Below are 24,889 nucleotides of genomic sequence, written 5' to 3'. Positions count from 1 at the left end.
CGGTAATTTTGCCGCGGACAAAGTTTCGACATTCCATGATTGCAATTATTTTATTTTATTTTATATTTTCTTTTTTTTTTTTTTGACAATTTTTTAAATTGTATAACTTTTTATAATGCATTATCCTCTTGACATTGAATATTATTTTCTATTATTATCATATACTTATAAACTATATACTATATCAAGAAATTAAATTGCTTACTTGTACTATAGTTTAGACTCACTAAAATCTAATCTGATCAGCTGACGTCATAGACTTGATCCATGCAAGAAAAAGAATCTTAACTCATCATTGAACTATTATTTTTTTATCATCTCCAAATAATTTACAATTGGTTCGATGCATGTTATGTGTCTTTGACTCTTACTCCATATCATATGCAGCTTAAACAAAACATTAATTAAACCTTAATTAGTTAGTATTTTCTTATATATTAATTAAAATTTAAATATGCATACTTAATTCAATATAAAATTAAAAATACACATCATACATAATGCCCTCCGATCTGCGACATACTGTTTTAATAAAGCAAAATATATATATAAAGGGCTTCGGGGCGAAATTTCGAAAATAATACTAAGACTTTATAGGGGTTCGAGTCAATTTTTCTCTCTCTTTTTTTCCCCGGAAAGAGAAACTAAAAGTAAATAAGTGTTAAAGATGATCGGGCCCACACACACTAAGAAATTAACATGCACATGATTTACTATGGTTCGATGAGTGAGATCTATATCCACTTTAGAGCAGCCACCACAATTACTTTTATCGATGATTAGTTTGAGATTATAATTACAATACAACTCTCAAGAAATCACTATCTCATAGCTCAGGATCGAAAAATGAGCAACAATGGCGATCCTTTCTGTCAGACTCTCTCTCTTTTTTCTCACTCTATTCTCGACTGAAAAACCGAGAGCTTCTCTCTCTATCTTGAGTGTATTAATTGCTTTCTTTCTACTTGGAAGATCTCTTCTATGTGATATCAACACAATATATATGATCGTCTTTTCTATTAGTATTCTTCCACGTCAGCATTGATCGATCACCAATCGAGCTCAATCTTCAGTGTATCCATTCATATGATTGGGTGGATATTGGCATCATTTTATTTCATTTCTATATCATTGAAAATGATTAATGCATATTTTAATAAATTATAAATTTGTTACTCAAAAAAAAATTATAAATTATTTATTTAAGATTGTTGGAATATATTTGGTCGTAACATATAGAACAAAGAAGATGAATGGCATGTGCAAGTGATGATCATTAATTCCATGTGCTATTTGTCTTCGGATATATATTCCGATGCATGTATATATATATATATATATATATATATATATATTCATTTGTCAATGCCTATCTGAACGATACAAAATTGAAATTTGTATCTACAATTGAAAATTAGTCCAAATTTCCACTTAATGATTTATGTTGGACTTAATTCTTTTCCTCCAAAAACTATTATCCCGAAAACATTTAGGCCCAACTTAAATTAAGCCCATAAATATTATTAATAGAAACTGGCCAGGCCCATAATTGAAATGGGCTGTAGCATAATATACACAAACCTAGAGATGTAAACGAGCCGAGCTCGTCAGATTTTTCGAGCTCGAGTTCCGCTTATTTTATATTTTATATTTTTATTTTTCTAATTTTTAAATAATATTTGTTTTAGTTTATATTATAAATTATTTCTATGAAATATAAAAAGTTATAAAATAAAAAATAAATCTATATATATATATAAATTAAGCTTGCGAGCAGGCTCGTGAACAACTAAAGATGGGCTCGAACTCGAGCTTTAGTCTAGCCGCCTCATCGAGTTCATTTAACCCCTACCTAAACCTATCTAACATTGTAATTTGAAAAAGAAAAATATTGGCGAGTCTAATTAATAAACTTGGAAAATAATAATATATATTTTTTAATTTTTTTATTTTATATTTTGGTAGTTGTGGTCGGCTGTGCAGCATAGTAAATATTTAGGAACAAAAGATTGGCAAAGTCAAAAAAAATGAAAGTTGGAAAAATGAAGAGTCTATTCAAATGGTACAAAAATGTTGGTCGGTGGATTCATTAAGAAGACAGTAATTGTGAGTTGCTTCCATCAAATAATTTCACTAGGCTTTTTATCAAAGTCAACAATAATAAATAATATTTCACATTTATTTATTTACATTATGTAGTCAGTAATAAATGACTTGTAGTTGGAGTATACAATTATTTATTTTTTAAACAAAATAATACTACTAAATAATTTTATTTTTATTATATATCCATTTGCTTGTAAATCAAGTCAAATGATGCACCTTTGACTTTTTTTACATGTGATTGGAGGTATTTGATAATGTAGTGTAGTGGTGAAGTATTCATTGGGCACATCTATTAAAAATGTATTATATCGAATTTCTTTAAATCTTTTCTTATTATCAATAATAATATTAACAAAATATAAAAATCTTATAAGTGATGATTTTTTAGGGGGTAGTTTGTCAAAATAATTGAATGGGGGGGGGGGGGGGGGGGGGGGGGGGGGGGGGGGGATTTTGCTAATTAATGAAAATAACATGTATGGTGTTTTTAACAATTAAAGCAAATGCAGAGGTGCTGAATGCTATGGAAAGTATATAGGGGGTGCAAGTTGGAACGCAATTTGCAATTTTTGCCGACCTCAATCTGAAAAATTCTGATTTTGGAATCAATTTTTTCATTCCGCTTTCCGATACTTTTAATTTTCTTGGGTTGGAATTGGAATAATGTAAAAAATATTTAGAATTTTCGATCTGATTTAATTTTCGAAAAGGTCTATTTCGATCCGTTTGATCCGACTTTCACCCCTAGAAGCATATGTAGACTACATACAATATGACAAAATTGAAAAATCAGACATCATAAATAGGGAACAACTTTTTAATCAAAATTAATAATTAAATTTGAAATGTTAAACGGAGTGAACGAAGTACTCACTCCGTAATTGTCGTTTTTCGACTTTGCACAAGTTTTAAGTATGTCAATAAATGTATCTTGTTTTTAGGAAACAAGCATTAGAAAGACTAAAATAACCTTAATCATAATAATGTGATAAGAGAGAGTTTAAAGTTTAATAAATAAAGTTAAAATAGGAAAAAATACATTTAAAGAAGTATTCGAAATCTAAACTGACTGATAATATTAAACGAGAAGAACGATCGGAAAAAACACAGTATATTCACTATTTCAAATTTACCAATTTACAACACCCTTAGGCGGTATAATTTTAAAGGATCACTAGGAAAATACAAAGAATTACTCCATCTTGAGAGAAAATAACCTAAAAATTAAAAATCACCCAATAAAAAAAATAAAAATAAAAAAGCAAAAATAATATACCATTCTCTTCAAGGACACCTGGAATTTTTCCCTGGTCCTCCATAATAAAAATAATTTCCCCAAACCTTATTAACCCCGCCTTGTATATCGTAACAATTCGGATGGTCCGCCAAAACTCGAAGATTCGATAAAGGGACTAAACTATTATCCCAGTCAACAACTTGGAGATTTCTGAAATAAGATGCTTTTCCAAACCCTTCTCCTGCAAAATGCCCACTCCCCATTTGTGTTTGCGTGTGACCCCCCGAACTTTGGCTATTAACAATTTCACCCCCAAATTGGACCATACTCGCGTGATCCCTTAGATGTGTAAATAAAAAAGATGGCCAATAACCAACTAAGATTCCGTTTCCGAATTCTAGCCACCAATTCCCGTGCTTCGGATCCTGTTAAATTACAAAAAAACCACTCAATAAAAATCGTAGACATTATTTTTTGTAAGCAGATATTGAGAGGGTGTTTTTGTAAAAATAAAGATTTTGTGTAAATATAGTAAGTAGGGTAATATGAGTGTGGGAATAATGAGAACTAGCACATAGGGTAGGACTGAAATGATAAATAAAGAAAGTGGATGGGTCAGATGAGAAATATCTTTGCTTGGTAAAGAAGCGTGGAAAGAATCTTAGAAAGCACAAAAGGCAATAAAGGAAAAATAATTGTGTCCATAGAGTAATTACTAAAACTATAATGTAAAATAAATAAAATACATTATTGTATCTATAATGCGTACGTTAGCAGTTAGCTACATGTATGATGAAAGTTTATTACCTCCAAAACACCCTTTTCTTTCCCACCCACCAAATCTCATTTCCCAAACCCAATAAAGAAATTTTTTTTTTTAAAATTAATTATTTTCTTTCTTTTATTTTTTTTTAAAAAGCAAAAAATGAGTAATTATGAATTAGTGAATTAATTAATTACCTTCCAAATTAATAAGCTAATATCAAATTGACCACCATTATATGAAGAAGTAGGAGAAATTGCTGCACCAATTGCTATTCTATTGTTTGTCTGAACAAATCCTGAGCACAGCAAATTGTAACAGCCTGTTGCTTGATATGCATCACTCTGTATAATATCAACATTAATTAATCAATTAATTAAAATAATAATCAAGTGGGATTATAATTAATTATTTTATTAGCTATCATAATCATCATCTGCATGCCTGTGTTGAATAAAATGATTAAAATTAAAGTCAACTCAAAAATATTAAATCAAAAATTACTTACAGTCCAGTATGTGAAGAATCTGGGATAATTATCTCCATATAGCTCTGGGCTAACCTGTTTGGAAAAATAATAATTAATTAATTAAAATTACATCATAATTAATTTAATTAAATTAAAATTAAATTCTAATTAATTAATTAAAAAAAAAAAAACCTGCCAACCAGCTTCAATGGTGTTGAGATCATCACCAAAAGAACCAGCAATAACCCACATTTGAGATAAACTGAATTCAAATTGATTTGAAACCCTAGGTGCCCATACATTAATACTTGCTTTTGCTCCATAATATTCATCTCCACTCACATATCCAACAGCATGCTGCAAACAATACAAAAATTAAATTGAATTAATCAGACATGAATTTTGTTTTTCAAGAAAATCAGACAATGTAAACAAGAATGTAATTAAGTAACTAATTAACCTCGTGGCCGTTTGTGGAAGAATCTCTGCGAATAGGGTTTCGGAGTTTCTTGCCGAATCTTTTAACATTGCTTGCTCTGAGAAAATCTTTTTCAGATGTTCTTCTAATTGGAACAGTGCCTTGTGGGCAGAATTCATTTGACATGCTCCAGATTTGTGAATTCTCTTCGAACATTCTTGTTCTTGGTAACTGTCCGTTTGGCCTGTCTGGTGGATCCTGTAATAAATTCAAGACTCCATTTTTATTTTCTTCAAGTTCAAAAAAAAAATTAAAGATTGGATTTTTATTTTATTTTTGGTTTACCTGTGGCTTTTGTCCTATTAGTTGGGGGTGATCAAAGGCTGGTTGTTGATGAGATAACACACAATCTATGATATCGCCATCTGGGCTCTACTTAAAACAAAACAGACAAAACAAAAATAGATGATTAGACACTAAAAACAGGACAAAAAGCAGAGGTTTTTTTAATTAATAACAGGACAAAAAAAATCAAGAATGAAGAGATTATTTCACCTGAATTGTCTTAACAGGGGGCTTATTGATCTTGGTGAGATGGGCTTTGATAAACTTCAACTTCTTCGACTCGTCGACCGGTCGGAACTTCTGATGGGTGTCGTTGAAATTCACCGACGATCGAACCGGGAAAACGGAGGAGATGAAAAACAGGAAGAAGACAATGATTGGAGATATATTGCAGCAGAAAGCAGCCATCTTTAGTTTTCTTGGAGGGTTTTCTTGAATCTTCTTCCTTAAACTCTTAACACAAAAGATGTCTTTTTGTGTGTGTGTGTGTGTGTGTGTGTGTGTGTGTGTGTGTGTTTACATTAGTAGTTGTTGCTGTCTGCTTCTGTGATCCAAACAGCAGAAAGTCTTCTCAGAATTTGCAAATTCTAAATTCAGACAGCAGTACATAATCTCCATTCTAAGCAAACAACAACAGCTCACTGTAGTCTCAGCATTTTTTCCACCTTAAAAAAAAAAAAAGATAAAATAAAGAAATACTAATAGAGCACTTCTTGTGTATATTTTAGTGCTTCTCCCTAAGCTTCTATGCTCTGGTTTTTTGTAATATATTTCTGACAAATGTATAACTTCTAGGCTGAGGTAATTGTAAAAGAATTATGATGTGTGTGTGTGTGTGTGTGTGGAATTTTTAGAGTTTTTGCCCATGTGGAGATGGGGATATAAATATGGAGGTACTTCTTACCAATAACTGATTATTATAATTTTCTTTAAATTTTTTTTTAATTTATTTAAATGAATGTGAAATGCGGCAATTAAATGAGGGGAGTGTGTGTGTGTGTGTGTGTGTGTGTGTTTCCAGTCTCCAATACAAAGACTGGAAACTTTAACTTTTTTTGTGTCAAATATATTTTAATTATTAGATATATATATTTATTTAATTTAAATTAAATTAAATAGGGTTGTGTGTGAAATGTAGCAATGAGTAGTGGTTTGTATAATTATAATTATTAATATTCTTTACTTTGGATTTGAGGAGAGATGGGAATTACAGTTGAGTCTGTGTTTCCAAAGTTACTACCTTTGATGTTTCTCTTTCTCACTTCCCTAGATGTTCTTTATGTCAGCTGCCCCTCTATTTATTCCCCTTTTTTTTTTAATTTTTTTTTTTAATTTTAAGATTTTCCAGAATTAATTAACAAATTAAATGAAATATTAGAGTGAATTATTTAATGTTTAATTACTGGATTATGTGAATAAAATAATATACTATTTCTTGAAGCAGGCAATTTTTTTTTTATTTTTTTTGTATTGAGAAGCAAAAATATTGATGTACTGTGTGTTTGTGGCATGCGCATGTTTATTTGCACTGCGTGCTTATACAACCATCTATGCATGTGCATGCGCATTTCTATATTTTTTTTTTAAATTATTATTATTATTGGTAATGGATTTTTTTTTAGTATTAAATTATTAATGTATGTATGGATTATATATGATATACAAACACTATTAAGAATTTATTTGGAATGGTGGATTGGTGATGGTGATTTGCACAACTTCAAATTTTTAGCGAAAAATATGTATATTATGTAATTTTACAACGAAATTTGAGTAATTAGACTACTTAGAAAGTTTATTATTTACATAGTTTAGTTACACAATTTAACACCACTAATTATTAGTTTTATTGTTGGTCCAAATTATACTTTTTGCATTTCAATTATTATTATTATTATTATTATTATTATTATTATTATTATTATTAATATATATTTGGCTACAATTTCATTTTCTACCCAATATATATACATAAATTAATTAATTAATTAAAAAAAAAACATGCTACATTATGTAATCATGTTGGAGAGGATCAAAGTAGACAGAAATTCCTTTGAAAGCTGTTTGATTGAAAAGCTGCAAAAAGGCTTAGGTTTGCTTTAGGCCTAAGAGGGGACAACATATATATGGAATTTTCTTTTATTAAATGACAAAAGTGCCATTTTCTAATTATGAGTCCATGTGTTATACTATAATTTAAATTCAAATTTTCTACATTAATAACATTTAAAAAAATCTAATTAATTATTTACATTAGCCTTATTTCAATTGTTTTGAGTAAGACATATATTTGAAATTTGTAGCAAACTATTCTGTCTTCCTCTCTTTTGCAGTAGGAATGCTGTGATAAGAAAAGCTGAATTTTCAGGGATATGTCTGTAAATATAGCACAACAAAACAAATCAAGACAGCATTAATTTTTTTTTTAATTTTTTTTTTAATATTTTGCATATATATACACATATATTAGTGTTTCATGGTCCCTAAAATGCTAGAAATAGAGTGATTTCCAATTGTATGTAACAGAGTATAATTCTTTATCATATATATGACATATGATACTTACAAAAAATGTGTGTTTAGATTGGTCCGGATTCAGTATAGAGAGTACAGAGATTTTGTATCCAAATCTTGCAATTATTTAATTAGTAAATTATATATTAATTAATTGAATTTGCTAATTGCTAGATATAATCTTAAGCTTGTACTATAATAATATATAGCATGATTAAATTTTAATTGGGGTTTGCCCCACCGGTAATCGAATTGTCTCCGGCGTGACAAAAAAGGATGTTAATCAAGAAGAGGATTTTTCGTTTTAGTAGGGAATTACTTGTGTGTTTTGGTAGCATTAAATAAATAAATTAATATATAATTTTTTTTAATTTCATAGATTTCAATTTAAATAAATAAAATCAATATGTCTTAGGAAAAGCGCAAACACTTATCCTTATATAGTGCATTCAGTATACACAAACGTCGACGATATTCGATTGTGGGTCGTCTGTACCCAGACCTCTCCGCGTGGACAATTGCTACCAAAAATTTAATAATATATATTATTTATTCTTATTATAGGTGGGAGAAACATAATTTTCGAATTAAACCAATATATTCCAATCGGTCTTTTTTTATTTCCGAAAATGAAAATTCCGACCTAATTTGTCAAATTTCCACTCTTTTTATAACAAATACAATTAAAAAAAAAATAAAGGAAGAAAATTTATAAAAGAATCATTAATTGTGTGGAGTGATTTGATGTCTTATAAGGTCAACATACTCCTTTTTTTTAACTTGTTAAAAATAAAAGAAAATATAATTAATTGTCAATATTGTTTAATTCACTTGCAACAAAACCAATCATAATGATTATATGTTGAGCGCGTGAAGGTATGGAGAAAAAAAAAAAGGAAAAACAAATAAAAATAGAAGGGTCCATATTTTGGGCCCAAATATAGAATGAAAATATGGGCTTTCTCGTTTGACCCGACCACCTTTTCCCATGCCTAAGGTTTTACTCATAATAATGCTTACCTAATTAATTTGTTCTTACAATAATATTCATTATAAAAGAAATATAAGTATTTTTAATATATCTTAAAGTTGTTAACAAACACATTAGTTTTGTGAAAAGTATGTGTAATTATTATTATAAGCACTAAAAAAATATGAGATGCTACGTCTGATGAAAAACATTGGATGATTTTGCACTATAGATCTATATAAATAATTACATACTGAGCACACATACACATGGGTATGTGTGTGTTATTGTGTGCAAATTAATGGTGCAAAATCGTCCGCTGCATTTCACCGAGTGTATGTAGCATCTACAAAAGCGTAAGGGTAACTTAATTAAGATCAAGACATACCCTTACTCAATCTGTTTCACAATATATGTCAATGTAAAGAGTTTTTTTCGTTCAAATTACCTGTCACTTTAGAATTCAATAGTGCATTAATAGTAAATAAGGGAATGTTGGTATAATAATATCTATTTTTTTTTTCTAAAATCAAGACATATTTATTATTTTTTTCAAAACTTGTTCGAATACGGAAAACAACACGTATTTAAGAACAAAGTGAATACTAAATATGCATCTCACTTTTGTTATGTGGATTGATTCATATTCTTGCAGATAGCATTTCCTAAGAGTGAGGCTAACATGTAAAATTCCAAATTCCAACCATGAAATTGGAATAAAATAATGAGTATTTTATATAGCTAACAATATATTGATTGACTAATTAAAATGATGATAAGATCATATACTTTTTAGGGTTTGGACCAAAACCAATGGACTACAAATTTTTGGAAGCGAATATTTCTAATTCTAGAGAATATTCTGCACAATTAACAAGTTGGAATCAAATGCCATTTCACTTTCAAATCGAATAAATTGTAATATTAAGTGAACGATATACATTAATAGTGCTTTAAAGAACACTACAATAATCACTTCAAAATTGCAATAGTCCACTTCCACATAATAACAATGCGCGGTGAAATCTATGCAACATTCGATAAATGCATCGTATAGGGGATAAGGTCTTCGATCCCTTTCCTCTATATACAACAAATCGATGTATATAGTTCGTATATGTAAATGAATGGTGACGATATAGTCAGATATATACAGAGTGCAGACGAACAGTGTAATATTAAATAAACTGGTGTTAAGCAATCATTATGTCCCAACTTTGAATTCAGCTTTTTCGTATACAAAAATCATGATAACACCTAGCCACTGAGTGATCCACCCCAAAAAAAAAATTATAAATAAATATAATTTTGGTTTTTTAAACTCACAAAGTATGGTCCAAAGTAAAGATTATTCCTAATTATGATTGAAGAAGGGTGTGGGTATATTAAGTATATATATATATATATATATATATATATATATATATATATATATATATATATATATATATATATAGGGAAACGAAGAATGAGTGTTTGGTTGGTCCTGCACATTGTTGCTTTTGGCTGGTGGCATCATGGCATATGCTACCTACATAATCATCATCATCCATGATTATGTTCCTAACTTATTTGGTCAACGCAATTATCTTCTTCTTCTGTGGCACTAATCATCCTCGTATTCAGAAAAAAAATAAAAATCATTTGCTTGATTCAATCAAGACCGTTAATAAGACGTCCACGGCCCACCATATGTTCTTTGGACCAGAGGAATTATGTGATCTACAAAATGGGCTGCTAAATTTATTTTAGTAGGCCTCAGTTGTATATATTGGATTTTGGGCCGAATTGAATTAATCAAGAATTCAGTCCATTAAATCGGCCCACCATTCATTGACTTGAGAGTCTTTTTTGATCCTTTGATCTTGACGGTTGATTCTCTCTCAGCTATCTCATATGATCATCGTCTCAACCCGAAAATATGATCATCTTAGCTCTCTCTCTCTCTTCTCGCCGTACCACCATATTGAATTCTCATTGGAATTTTCTGGTGTTGTACTACTTTTGCTCTCTATTTTGGAGACAATTCGTCTATATAGTAAACCATTCAGAGAGAGAGAGGGGTAGTGACATACAAACTCGAATCTCTTTCGAGTTTTAGATCTCAACCCTTCTTTGTGAGAACAAGATCCACTTTTAAGTACGTGAAACAACAGAGTGAGTTTACCTAATCTGCGTGATTCTAATCTGAGAAAAGGGTTCCGGTGTATGTTTGGTTGTTGGTGTCACCGCCGGTACATATGTGGACAAGAAATCATACTACTGAACAATGTTACATGAATTGCTGATATATAGTTTTATTTCCAAATTCCAATGATGATTAATAAATGCAGTGAGGGTATTTATGCAATGCATAAATAGTAGTACTTGTACACGCAATTATTATTATTATTTTCTAGATAATACTACCTCGACTCGACTCTTTAATTATAGGCCACACAACCTAAATCATCAGCCAAACTTTATAGCAGATGCTTGATGGTTGGGTTTCCATAATAGAGATACCATATGCCAATGATTATGAATCATCACATTTGAGGCCTTGTTTGGACAACATAAATTTTGCCGTCCTTCACAACACCTTCAATGTCCTGAGCAGACCCGTATAGTTCCTCGATCGCACTTCCAGCACGTGCTATGCTGGACAGAATTTCATGACGGAACTTACTATCGTTGATCAATGCATCAGATGAGTAATCAAGCACGACTTTGTCCTCTTCGTCCATTGGGACACTGCAACATTAGAAACAATAATTACTTCAGATGATCCCATGCAATGGAAATAAATATTTTTTGTCGAGTTAAATTAAGTTTGCTTGCTCTTTAACAAAAAGTGTACTTCTATTTGGCAAAACCGATAACAGCTATGAAAAGAGTAAAGTTGAATTTTCTTCTAAACATTACCTGTCGTAAAGCCCAGCACCAGCATAACCTTCTAGATCTTCACCGTTTGAATCTGATCGGAAAATTATGGACTGCCTTATGAAAAGGCCAATGGGTTTGCTGGGGTAACCCAAAACCTAGAAAGGTTTCAAGGAAGTTTCAACAGTCAATAAAATGTCGCCATACGAACTACATGAATGAATAATTATACGATCACAATTTCGCCAGCTAGATTGTTTGAAAATCTATTTCAAAAAAAAAAAAAGATTGTTTGAAAATCATCGCTGTATTGTGTCATCTAAAAGAAGACATATCCAGATGTAGCTTCAAACCTGAGGAGAGTTAAGGTCACTTTTCTTGCAGATAAAGCTCAACGCACGACCTGGATAAGCTCCCACTAGTGTCTCTCCAAGCCCCTTGACAACCTATTCAAGAAACACACAAAATCAAGCATTACCTTATTAAAAAAAAAAAAATTAAACACAAGTTCCTGCAGCAGGAGGTCATCTAATGAACTGATTTTCATCTTAATCAATTAACCAGCTATGGATTATTTTTACGTACATTGGATGTATGTGGTTATTCTTAGTAGATGATGAATTATGTCCCTCGCATTCATCGGTATTTTTTAAAAGTCGATATTGAGTGAAACAGGAATGTCACATATGTACCTCCGCATATATTTCTGATGAATCCTCAGAAGATGGATTAGTGGTGTGGATAACAAATGCATAATCAGCATTTATTATTTCTTGGACAAGGACAGCCATGCAAAGATAGTCGTGATCGAGTTTCACTTTTCTTGTGCTGAAGTATGCCCTCTCGTTCCATTTTGATGCCCATACCTTCTTTATGGCAATCCATGCTTGTTCCCATCTCTGTGCACCTTCATCGCCAGGCCAAGGCATCCCAGATTTTTGCATCTTCTCTTTAAGCTCTTTAATCTGGGACAATGTTACTCATGTAAGATACAGCTGCCATTGGTGTCCGAAAATGATTCACTTTCTCAACATTGCCATGTTTTTAATCCTATTCGTCTTTACACCAAATAATAGTTTACTCTGGGTTAATTGTAGGTTTAGACTCTAGACCCTGGATTTTTATACAGAACTTTTGAGTAATAAAATTTCAACATTACTGGGAGAAATATTTCCAAGCAAAAGTAAAAAACACAAAGTATATGTGTATCTCCATCTTATATATCACAAATGCATAAATCAGGAAATAAATGAAGCTGCCGAAAGGAGACGTACCAACTGTGGCGGGGCTGAAAGTTCTAAAACGGTGTTTCGTATTTCACCAAGTGCACCGACGTTTCCTTCATCTAAATCTCTCTTCAAAATGTCCAACTTACTTGCCACAGCCTGAAAAACAGGTTCGAGTTATATAACAACTCAAAAGATTTATTGACTAAGTTCGCATGTTTCAGTAGCCTGAAATGAAGTCTCCTTTTAGATGCACCAGATTTTATTTTACAAGATACTCAATTCTCATAGACACTAATCCCCCATACTTTGCAAACTAGATGAGGGGCAGACATATTAGTTTCAACCAACTATGGCTTTAATTTGAAACAGTCGAATTTCTTTAAATCTCATATTTTTGCTCAAGGAAGAGCCGCCGAGCACCTCATACAGAACCAATGGAACTTCTACAAGCAAGGTGAGGCTTATTCCAACATTCAGATTTAGTGAGAAGGACACTATATTATTAGAAAGTATGTATTCTTTGAAAAAACTGAAGTTGAGGGTATCAGGTGGGCAATGTAAATAAAATGGAAATGCATGAGAATGTATGTCGAAAAAGAGTATTACCTTGTTTAAATCATCTGAAAGGACTGTCTCGAAAACACCAAATGGCAAGGCGACAGAAGTTGGAATATTAACCCAAGATGGAAGTTTTCCTTTAAGGTTTGCAATATTGCGTGATTTGGCTCCAACCTGGACAAATTTAAGTCATGCACTTCATATAAGCTTAACAGATGCAAATTTAATCGCCAAAGTAACTTTTTCCTCTAAGACTCTAATGTATAGGAACATGGAATTAGAAGGCAGGAAACAGAAACAGAGGAACTTCTCAACTATCAGATGAAAATAAGAGTCTGACCATATCGTTTGTAAATTCCTCCGATGAGATTGCATATCTTCCAGAAAACTTCTTTTTAACTAAAGTCAGAGATGGCGCTGATGAAACATCATCCTTTGAGTTAGTTGAACTTAAGAGTTCATCATCTGTCATCTCGCTACAATGATATTGCAAAAAGTAAGCATCAATGTCCACCTTCACATAATATGAATTATGCAGTCTTAAGTTTAGGTTTCTATGAAACATGTGAACAAAGGAAGATAATAACTGAAATACCACTGTTTTATTTTATATTTTGCGCAATTTGGTATATCCTGAAATTACCTGTATACCACATCTGCAGATGTAGGTTTTAAGCACAATAACTTTCCTTCACTTGCCTGGATACTGGCCAATATATTGGGATCAAAACATGTGGCGAAACAAACCTACAAAAATGAGAAAAATATTAGGTATGTTACTAGATATTCTAGATCTGAACAATCATGCTAGGTGATTAAAAAAGGTATTAGAAAACAACCTTACTATTCCTTGCCCGAACAGAAACATGGGACAAAACATCAGGCATGTCTGGAGTAAGTACCGCTACTACACCATCAGGAATTTCTTCCTCTCCTCTCACCGATTTTGCCACCAATATTGTTGGTTTTGAGTAAGAATTATTCTGAACGGAAAGCAACTGATCAACCACAACAACATAACCAATAGCTTCGATGGGACTGATAACCTGCCAACTGTTTCGGAACATTAAACATGTATCAGTAAACTACTCATATCAAATAGACTTCAAAAACTGTGTTTTCTTGTATCCATGCAATAGCACAAGTAACCCAAATACTCGGATCGAGAAAAAAGTGGATTCTTGGCACTGCGATTCTTGAAGAATCACACTAATCACAAAGTACTTGAATCGATTCATCTAAATTAAGAATTATATTTTTTTCTAAAAGTAATGAAATTATATCAACCTTCCGAGATTAGCAGTTTGCCGAAGAACCGGATCAAGTCGATTAAGAAGGGAGGACAGTGAAGCAGCTGATCCAGCTCGAATAATTTCTTCAGTAAATATACTGACCTGCATGGGTTAATTACAGATGTTGCCTTTAAAAAGTAAGGGGAGAAGGTGCTAAAAATGACTACAAGGTTTCCATGATAACATACTGCTGACTGATCCACCCCGAGCTGCGCGCCTAGATACTCTGCCGATGGTTGCAGTAGTTGATTGTATGACTCCGACTTACTTGTAAGTGAAAGCCGAGTCCTGTCGAGGACTGATTTCGCAAACAATGCCCAGTTACCATCTCCACTCTTTTTCATGCTTAGAGCTTGATTCCACCCCTTGGTAAAAAAGGGAAACAATTATCAGCTAATGAAATTTTCTGTTAACTGGAAAAGACACCTATATACAATAACAATAATGATATTGCTCGCCAATGACGCAATGAAAATCATTAGTTCATCTGCCTACTCCTGTTTTTTCCTTCTAGCTTCATGTCAATTGTTCTTTCTCTTATCACTCTATAATTAGTTCAATATATATCATCTCCAGTTACACTAAATTAAAGTCAGAGATTGCAGATACGTGGTTTATAAGTTTTCTCATCTCTAATCAACTTACTCAGACCATATATGAGCTCAAAACTGGTCGTGGCAGAAGTGAAAGAAAAGACAAGCTACTCGCTCTTATTTTCCTAAGATAATTAAAAATCCCATTATAATGTAATTCTGGGTGAAATTTGCAGGTTAAAATTACTTTTCAATAGTGTTTTATCTAGTACATGCCTTGGTTGAGTATGCTACTTGGGACTGCTACCCAATTACTAAGCTTGAAGTTGAAATTTCGTTGTTTTTTTTCAGGGTACCCCTGAAAGTTGTAGCTAGGTTCTAACTGTTTGATGTACCTTTTCATTTCTCTGAACTTAAACAAGTACATTACCTACAGAAAAACTATCCTATTCCTCAATTGCCTAAAAATTTCAAATGAACCCCTATGTAGAATATGTTATCATGATAAAAGTTACAGGGGGGTCTGCAGATAATCTCATGCACATAATAAGGATCCATAAAAAATATTGCTAAGCAGCTGTAAATCAGAAATCTGAAAAGAATATGGCACTATGGTTTCATTGAAGCTTACCTTTAAGCAATAAATGAGATCTTCATTATTGTCCACTGAAAGTGCAAGGTTTTCAACAACAAGGGAGATGAAGTACATGATTTTCTGCAGAAATTAAGAAACATGTTATGTCGAAAAGAATCCATAAAAGGAGGAGAATTTGATTCACAAAAATGTACTTGAAGATAGTTATAATTATCAAAGCATATACAGACACAAATCAGAGTTGAAGCATACCTCAGGACTTGCATTATTCAGTTCTTCGTATCCACGCTCTACAGCTGTTCTCACTGCAGAGTCGAGGGCAATGTCAAGGAATATAAGATCCTTAAGACGGTCACTTGGCCGGGACAGTGATGGTCTAAGCTCTTCCCGAGCCTCTAGCAATCCCTGAGAATAAGAACCATTTCCCACTAACAAACTCAATATGCTTTGATAAGTTTTCATATTATGGGATCGGGGGAGAGAACCACAAAATTTTGATATACCTCAAGAAGGGATTCTACTTGTTTATCTTCAATGTGTGTCAGAACAAACTGAAGTAGTTCCTGTTCCCAAATATAATTAATTAAGAAAATATTGCAATATTTGTTTATTCGAAGGGTCTTTTAATATTGAAGAATATGAATTACAGGAAATCCCGATGGCAAGCCAGATACTGGATTTATATTCACCCCGACCATAAAACCTTGTCCCTGATAGAAATTAATGACTGCTTAGATGAGTTACAAAGAAAGGAAAACAAGTTGCTAAAGAATTACATTAAGAGAAATTACCTCAGCTTTGTAGCCCATGCAATTTGCAATGGCAGACTCAAGGTCAGCACCTGAATGAACCGCCTGCATTTTTTTTTGAAAAAAGAAGAGAAGAAAAGTAAGATATGAATGAATAAGGAGGAAAATGCTGTCATCAAGAACCTTTAGCTGTTCAAGATATCAGACAAAAAGAAGGAATTATCTAACTTCAAAATTTATCCAAAACATAACTTCTAGTAAAGCTGTTCAGAAAATCTATCATGTTAGCTCCTCTAGCCAATAAAGACTATCAAAATACCCCTCTGCAGGCATTTTTTGCGATCAATGTTCTAACCTTCAATGTTCGCATGTAATGTCCAAGATCACGCAGAAGTCCATCCCTTTGTTCACGTCTAAAATTTGGTTCAGAATGGATTGCACGGTCATAACTAAGAAGTCGCTCTTTAGTTATTCCATTATCATTTAAGGTCTTCCAATAAACACCAATATCAAAGTCATTCTTGATATAGTCAATCAATGCCTGCAGCAGAGACGCATGATATAATTATATATCAATGCCTGCAACAGATGGAATGTGAATATAATTGTATATCAATGCCCACAAATGATGGAAATATGATTAGAGATACATATGAATGCCTGCAACAGATGAAATTAGAATTATATGCAGCAACCTATTTACATAAAGATAAACATTCAAATCAGCCAAGATTGTTCATTGATATTATGAATACCTGACAGATTACTACATCATCAGGACTAGTGTTATTGTGTAGCTTTTGATGCCATTCCTCCATCATTCCGCCCTTGCATTCATTGTTTCTCTGAGATCGAATAGAAACCAACGCAACGTTATCAAATTCGAATCTCCACAAATCGAAAGGTAGGATACAAGTTGAATACTTAAGAAAAAGACCTGTATGACTAATATTTCGTCCCTTATCCGTTGCCCAACATCTCCTTCACCTCCACGACCAACAGTTGACATAATCATACGCAAAATTTCACGATACTGTGGGGAACTTTTGTAGACATTCTGTAGCAAGTCCGTAAGCCTGTCCTGGGCCTGGCTAATCTCTCTGTGCCACAGGTATCAAAGCAACCAATTAGAATGAACAAATTACTCGTACTAGAAAAACAACACTAGTGAAACAGGCTGATGAGCTTTCTTCTTCAAAAACATTTGAGAAAATAAATATTGTTAGAGATTAAACTGTTTGTAAAATCCATATGCAATACTGCTATGAAGAACAGAAAGTTATGATGCAAATTTCCAGGTGTGAAAAATACATCTCAAAAGCAAAAAAAAAAAAAGCATCTTACCGTGGTTTTACATTGTAATTTTTGTTCCAAATCAGTTGTCTTGTGGCCATATATCTCATCCACACCACAATCGCAGCAAGCCCCAGTTCACCAGCATTAGTTGCTTGCTCCATCAAGTCTGCTGCGATATTGAATCTGCAGAATACAGTTTCAAGTTGTTCTTATAATGTAACACACTAAATCATCTAGACCCTAGAACTTGAAACATGTGATGGGACCACAAACATATTCAATGGTATCTCAACACATTAACGGGTCTATTTTCATGGGAAATAGACAGCGAGTTCGGAATTTTATCCTCTACACCAGGTACTGATATTATGTTTGAGATGTCCAAGCTAGGGGCCACACATGTCGATTTCCAAAATAGCATGCATGGTATTGTTTAAATATAAGTTTCTCTTGCAGTTATGTGAGCTCAGCCCAATTTGAAGTGCATATACAAAATTAAAGAGGCAGGCATTATTAAGGTTCCTGAAATCTGTATCGTATATGTCTCAGCTGATGTTACAAGTTCAAGCCCCAAAAACCAGACGACAATGACGACCTCTCTATGTTGCAGTTACACGCTTTAAATAATCACAATATTAGAAAGTTATAATGCTAAATGCGGAATAAGGAACTTTACAAGGTCAAAAATAAAGCATCTATCATATTTTGCATTGAATCCAATCCACAAATCCAAAAAGTAATTATAATATCATCTGAATCCCAATATATTTGAATGCAAGAATAACTAATTTGTAATAGAACAGTTTCATATCTTAAGAATATATATCTGGCATTTGGCAATTAAAGAATAATGATGGAAAACGAGAAAGAGTGCCCAGAGTCAACTTTTAGAATTAAGGGGGAAAAAAATCACCGATGCATAAAAGACTTCTGGGCTTCACTCTCCAAATCGGCTATTTTATCTAACAGAGACTTCGATGTTCCTTTCCCATCTCCAGCATCCTTCTTCTGTGCAAAAAATAAATTGAAAGAGATGTATAATAAAATAAGATTAGGCCACGATATTCAGATAACAAGCTTTTGTACCTTCACAGAACCAGTGTTCAACTCAACATAAAAGTCTGACCCTCCGTTCTTTACCCATTTTTCACCAGACAAAAGAACAAATGGCATCCCCACAAAACTGTCATCTTCAATGGTGATTTCTAGTGATTGGACCTGAGATTAGTTTTTAGGAATAAATTATTCCTACAAAGCTCAATAATTTGAACCATAGCCTTATGATATAGCCACAGAGAGAATAACTGAAATCTCATTTGCAGACCTTGTCAGGTTGATTATCGGTAGAAATGATAGCCAGTTTTGTTTCAGCAGCCTTGTCTAAAGAGACTGAATCAAGGGGCAACACAGTTGCAGGGGGTGCCTGTATAATATACATCCAGCCATCTTTTAAGTTCTTAGATTACAATAATATATAACGAGTTCTCCAGCTTTGTCTGGGGATAGATATTATTAAATAGCTTATAAACGTACTGTCCATTCTCCAGGTATTTTGGATAAAGCCCAGTGCAGTACAACAGGCTCTGGAAGATCTGTCGCCAGATAAACTTTTGTCTTGCCAGAGGACTTTGCGACAAGTACCTTCAGAAATCGAAAGGAGATTCATAAAATGTTCACTCAACTGCAAAACTTCCAAGTGAATTTTGACAAAATATTTCATGCTTACCAGGAGTTCCTTATCAGCAAGCTTATAAATTTTTTTGTTCACTATAGGACCATCAATGTGATCTTCCTTTTCTCTAGCAAACTGCTTAATTGCAGAGAGCACTGGCGGTTCTAAGGAGATTTTTTCCTCTACAGGGACAGAATCAAACTTACTGAGAAGCGACATGACGTCTCTTTTCTTGCGCTGAATTCTTTCTCCAGTAGAATAATTCTTTTTTTCCGGTTGCTTAGAAACCTTAGCTTGCGTCCCTCCTTTGGTTATCCTTTTCCGTATTTCATCAAGGGAAGCACCCTTATCTAGTTCAACTTGCAACTCTTTTCTTGCTTCTTCAAATTCTTTCTGTTAAATTGAATAAATTAAGATAAAAGGGCAGTAATGAACAAATATCAGAGGAGAGGACATATCCCTGAGTGTTCAGCAACAGTCAACATGCATTATGTGAGTTACATGCAGTGCAGTTTTCCTATCCTAATTACTTAACTAACTTCACAAAGCATATGCAAGATGTTGAAACTTACAAGTTGCTGTTCTGGAGAATAATTTGGCTTCCCAGCTCTCTCCCATCTTATAAATGATTGTATTTGAACAAGATCCTCAGGTATAGAGCTCTTTGATCCAGAAACAAGTTGCTCTTTACTCTCACTTGTATCCTTTTTGCCCGTTAACGTTGTTCGAAGGTCCTGTATGGAAGCACCCCTAGAAATTTCTTCCAATAGCTCCCTTCGAGCTGCCTCAAACTCCTCCTGTTTAAAATATATGTTCAATTACCAAAAGCCATGTAAGTAACAAATTTTTTTTTTTAAAGAGAGAGAAACAAAGACGAAATTTTTCAGATTATAATAAAATTATATAATTGTTTTAGCAAAAGATCAGAACATCAATCAAGTGGGAAAAAAACTTTTGAACCCTTTTGGCCATATTATCCAGGGCCAGAACCCTTAAACAAGCCAAAAATGATCTATTGATTAGACATTCATCAAAGCATAAGCAAATATTAAACAGTTTCTAAGCACTGATTGCTGACAAACTTCCCAATCGCAAGTGGTGCAATTCCATATACTAAAATGGGCATAAGACATTACGTCCATCATTTCTCATTATTAGAAAGCAGAAAATAGATAAATGACTGTTAAAGCAAAAAGACACCAAAAGCGTGTTGTGTATCAAACAGAAAAAGATCAGATTAACTTGAGCAATAAAATATAGGAACTTGTACTCAACTTTCTTAACAAAAATAACTTACCTTCTCTTTTTCTGGGCTGTAATTCTGTTTTCCATTCCTCTCCCACCTCAAATATGCTTGTACTTGTACAAGTTCTTCAGGAATTGAAACATTTGGAGATCTTGATTCTCTCTTAGGCAATTTAACATGAAAATTACCCCCACTGTACTTATACCTGTGGAAATGAGAAGGATGGCTGCTAACGACATGTTTCAAAAGAATGTCTCGTAAGTTTTTAAACACAATGTTCATTACCATTTGTTCTGGGCTTCGTCAAAGACAAGAAACTCTAGGGCTTGTATTGATGGATCATCAATCTCTATCCTCAGTACAGCATTTGAACCAGACTAAGAAGAGATTACCAGATAAAAACAAGCTGTCATGTAACGGGCATGTCACGAAGTAATTACTGAATTTATAAAATTCCCTTATGCCATGTTTGGAAATATTTCCAAGGGTGATTTTAATTTTGTTTTGGGAGTTGAGGTATTTTGGAAAAAGATTTTGAAAATAAGTAATGATTGTTTGTATTTTTGTGGAGAAAAAAATATTGGTAGCAGTAAAATATTGGTACGAGTTTCGATAATTTTGGATTCTCAAATCTCAAAATAATTTCAAATATTTCTTAAACAATTAATGCTACATGAATGCAATGAGAAAAGGCCAAAAGCGAATGGCAACCTTTCCACACATAGCATTATATTATTTGAACTTAAGCTCCAATTTGAAACTTACTTTCTCAAAAGGACTCCGAAGTGCTTGGTCCATATACACCGTAGTTCCAACTGGACGGTGGTGAGGAAGTATCCATTTTCTAACCAAAAAAAGAAATAGATAATGATAAATATTTGCGAGTTTGGTGAAAGATATCATTTGCCATTAACTAGATATCTTACACGAATTGAACTTACTTGGTATGACTTTTTATTGCTCCCCAGTGTAAAAGTAGGCTGTCAATTCCACTTGTAACTTGAATATTCACCACCGAAGTAGAACCTGAAGGAGGAAGCTCTACATCAACCTGTTCAGTTCCCATCATTTTAATGTTAGTATATGTGGTTTGCAGGATTATTCTCTCCATGTATATGGTTGTTTGAGATCCACTTGTACCCAAAATTCTCAAAATCAGTCTAACTATGGATACCTGTAATTCGACATTCTGATAGAGGTTGAACTTCTCCGTAAGCTGCCAGAAAATTAAAAAGTAATAAATAGTAAATAAAACAATCAAACTAATTTACTTATCAATCACAGTCTATCCCTAGCGTAATCACCAATAGGTACGCTACAAGCTAAACTCACATACACACGTACACACAAAAAAGAAAAAAAATTACTAGCTCAAAAGTTTTGTATTATTACCCCAGATGACGGATCGGCAGCTAAAACAGCCCGAGTTGATCTTGATCTTGAACTAGAACAACACTTTCCCATCTTTAATTTATGTCTCCGAACTTTCAGTCTGTTACCAAGGAACTCGGTTGATATAGAAGATTTCTGTGTCAGTGAAGTTGCTTGAGCCTGGAAAAAGGTATTGCCTCCAATGCAAGTCGAAGAATTGATTCGACCCTGATGCTCTAATACAGTCGGATAAAGCAAACTCTGATGCAGCAAGTTATTCCCTATTGTGTTGCTCATGTTTTCTCAATCGTAAGACTAACTCTAGAAATCACAACCCAAAGTCAATATTTATATTGTCGAACAGAATATAGTTACGAAAAACAAAAATAAAAAGGTACCCACCGCGGTTCAGAGACAGAAGTATAAAGAATTTAAAATATATCCAACATACAGAGACATAACATCACAGTTGCATAATCACTCATCTTTAGTTCTTAATCCAAATTCACCAAACATATCACCATTTCAAGGAACATACATCATAGATCCGCGTTCGAGAGAACGATAAAATCGCACAGAAACATAAACACGAGACAAAATTCTGACATTGTAGCAAAACAAAATCGAAAAAATTAAAATCAAAATTCAACTTAACCAGTTAACTCCGAGGACAACGGATGTCACATACAAAATACAGTAAATTGCTCTGAAATTCGAAAACCCAAAAAAAAAAAAAAAAAAAAAAAGGTAATTCAATCATTTCAACATACACTTAGCATGCAATCGATCAGCTCCAAACAACTCCACAGAAGAATTCAATCAAAAGCGTAAAAACCCAGTAACTCGCAAAATATCCAATTCCGCACAAATGTGTTAACAAAAATAACTCAATCAAAAGTAAAATTTACCTCGGCAAAACTACGACGAAGGTACAATACGCAAATTAAATACGAAATTCTGTGCGAAATTAAAAGTTTAGGAAAATGTGAAGCTGTGATTGGAGTGGAGAGTGGGGAAACGTACAGAGGAAGGGGCCGGTGTTAATACGTTACTAATGATCATATTATCATGAACAATTGGGTGACGTGGCGAGATCAAAGAGGTACACGAGAAAATGAGGCAGTCCCGGTTTCGAGATTAGTCACGTGCTTAGGGCATGGGCCGTGGGCGCGTGGGTCCGTGACTACCGACCTGCTTTGTTGGGTTTTGTTGGATATTTTCATACTCGCAGATTCTTTGGGGACTAATATGTAATAACTAATAATTATTTTCATATTTTTATTTTCAATAATTATTTTCATTGAAATTAAAATAAGTAGTATTTTTTTATATATGTCGGAATTTAATGGATGACTAAGTAATATTCTTACCTAGGTGGTAATAAATGTGTGATGGGCAATTTCTTTAGGTGAGTGATTGATTAGGGGTATATTGCGCTTTGCACCCCAGATTTAACGGTGTTTGGCGTTGTGCACCCTAACATTTTCAAATTTGCTAAGTCCACCCTTATAATATATATCTCACGGCAAAATGCACACTACCTCAATTTCTTGCGATATTTTAGTCAGAAAAAAAATCAATATATTCCGATATTTAACACTTTGAAGCAATGTTTCATTGTTCTTTATGTTTTTTTAATTCTTGCTTAATATTATTTAATTATTTTATTTGTATATAAATTTTAGCTTAACTGGTATCGTAAATTCTTCTATTGTGGAATAAGATGGAAGTTCGAATTCTTTAAAATGTGCGCTGTAAAGTGTAAGATATTTATAAGGTAAATTTAAAAAAAATAAAATAATTATAATAATAGAGAAAAAAAAATCGAGTGACTGAGATTTCTTGTTGTTTTTTTTTTGTTTTTTTTTGAGAAAAGATTTCTTGTTGTTATTTGTGATATTTTTATTTAGGGGGTGATATTTTGATTCAAGTTCATATGGTTCTGGCCACTAGAATATGTCGGCCAATTTTCCTTCTTGTAAGAAACAATGAAGAGTGAGAAAAAAACATCCAACTGATTATTAGCTTACATGAGTGGACGTGGATGCATGACAATGATTTTGATGTATGTAATTATATTCACCCTTCATTCAGTTCTTTCGTAACTTAAATTCATTCAATATATAATCAAATAATTTATTTTGAGAAAAGATAATTGTTTTTTTAATTGAGTTTTTTTTTTCCGTCCTTGCCAAAATTCTTGCTTCTGGTTTTGTGGTAATGCGTGGAAATCAGTATTATTATTGATGTTCACGAACAGTTGTATAGTTCAAATACTGAACGTACCTTAAGGAATAATTTTAAATTTTTACCTTAGTTGAGATTGTCGAGCCCGAACCTTATTTAAAGGTGATTGGGCTTCGGTGGTAGTGATTTTCAATATTGGACTCGTGACCCAACAAGTAAAGAAATTATAAGGCTATTAGATTGACCCAATTAGGTATATCAAGTTCCATTCTGATGAATATGTTTTTTATAAATTATACTAATGTGCCTTTATAATGATTTTAGGAAAAAAAAAAAAACGCACTATACTAATGTTGGTGAAAATTACATCCGATGGATTTTTGTTAAAAAATTATAATTTATTGCTTTTTTAAATCTTTGGATAACGAAATATATATTTGAAAAATTACTTATTAACATTAAACAAATAAATGTTAG

The 24,889-nt window shown here is 32.8% G+C and overlaps 2 protein-coding genes across 5 annotated transcripts; both read right to left on the bottom strand.

The window, feature by feature from the left end:
- Positions 1-3,201: 3,201 nt before the first annotated feature.
- Positions 3,202-6,286, bottom strand: LOC105968142 (hypothetical protein). Its single transcript, XM_012992764.2, has 7 exons — positions 5,549-6,286; positions 5,339-5,425; positions 5,036-5,251; positions 4,768-4,932; positions 4,615-4,668; positions 4,304-4,450; positions 3,202-3,768 (listed from the first exon to the last, which is right to left on the bottom strand). Exons 1-7 carry the CDS (start codon positions 5,744-5,746, stop codon positions 3,391-3,393), a joined length of 1,245 nt encoding a protein of 414 aa, XP_012848218.2. The 5' UTR covers positions 5,747-6,286; the 3' UTR covers positions 3,202-3,390.
- Positions 6,287-11,117: 4,831 nt separating this feature from the next.
- On the bottom strand, positions 11,118-23,404 carry SEX1 (Pyruvate phosphate dikinase, PEP/pyruvate binding domain-containing protein). Of its 4 annotated transcripts, none has more exons than XM_012992613.2 (33): positions 23,134-23,404; positions 22,247-22,546; positions 22,029-22,070; positions 21,796-21,905; positions 21,620-21,698; positions 21,140-21,231; positions 20,906-21,059; positions 20,181-20,405; positions 19,663-20,001; positions 19,470-19,577; positions 19,261-19,359; positions 19,023-19,154; positions 18,850-18,944; positions 17,985-18,119; positions 17,578-17,740; positions 17,396-17,485; positions 16,996-17,181; positions 16,683-16,745; positions 16,539-16,601; positions 16,395-16,454; positions 16,144-16,296; positions 15,928-16,011; positions 14,952-15,128; positions 14,759-14,865; positions 14,311-14,524; positions 14,115-14,218; positions 13,812-13,947; positions 13,520-13,645; positions 12,959-13,069; positions 12,377-12,649; positions 12,038-12,130; positions 11,727-11,842; positions 11,118-11,555 (listed from the first exon to the last, which is right to left on the bottom strand). In XM_012992613.2, exons 2-33 carry the CDS (start codon positions 22,520-22,522, stop codon positions 11,351-11,353), a joined length of 4,410 nt encoding a protein of 1,469 aa, XP_012848067.2. In that variant the 5' UTR covers positions 22,523-22,546; positions 23,134-23,404; the 3' UTR covers positions 11,118-11,350. The 4 variants fall into 4 exon arrangements, with proteins under 4 accessions (XP_012848067.2, XP_012848069.2, XP_088683054.1 ...); XM_012992615.2 differs by having other exon boundaries at positions 18,850-18,941; positions 23,134-23,392; XM_088826928.1 differs by having other exon boundaries at positions 22,996-23,220.
- Positions 23,405-24,889: the final 1,485 nt, after the last annotated feature.

This window comes from Erythranthe guttata, chromosome 12 (assembly GCF_056151865.1).
Source record: "Erythranthe guttata isolate IM_541 chromosome 12, IM_541, whole genome shotgun sequence".
Classification (NCBI taxonomy): domain Eukaryota; kingdom Viridiplantae; phylum Streptophyta; class Magnoliopsida; order Lamiales; family Phrymaceae; genus Erythranthe; species Erythranthe guttata.
This window is presented reverse-complemented; position numbering and strand designations above follow the sequence as displayed.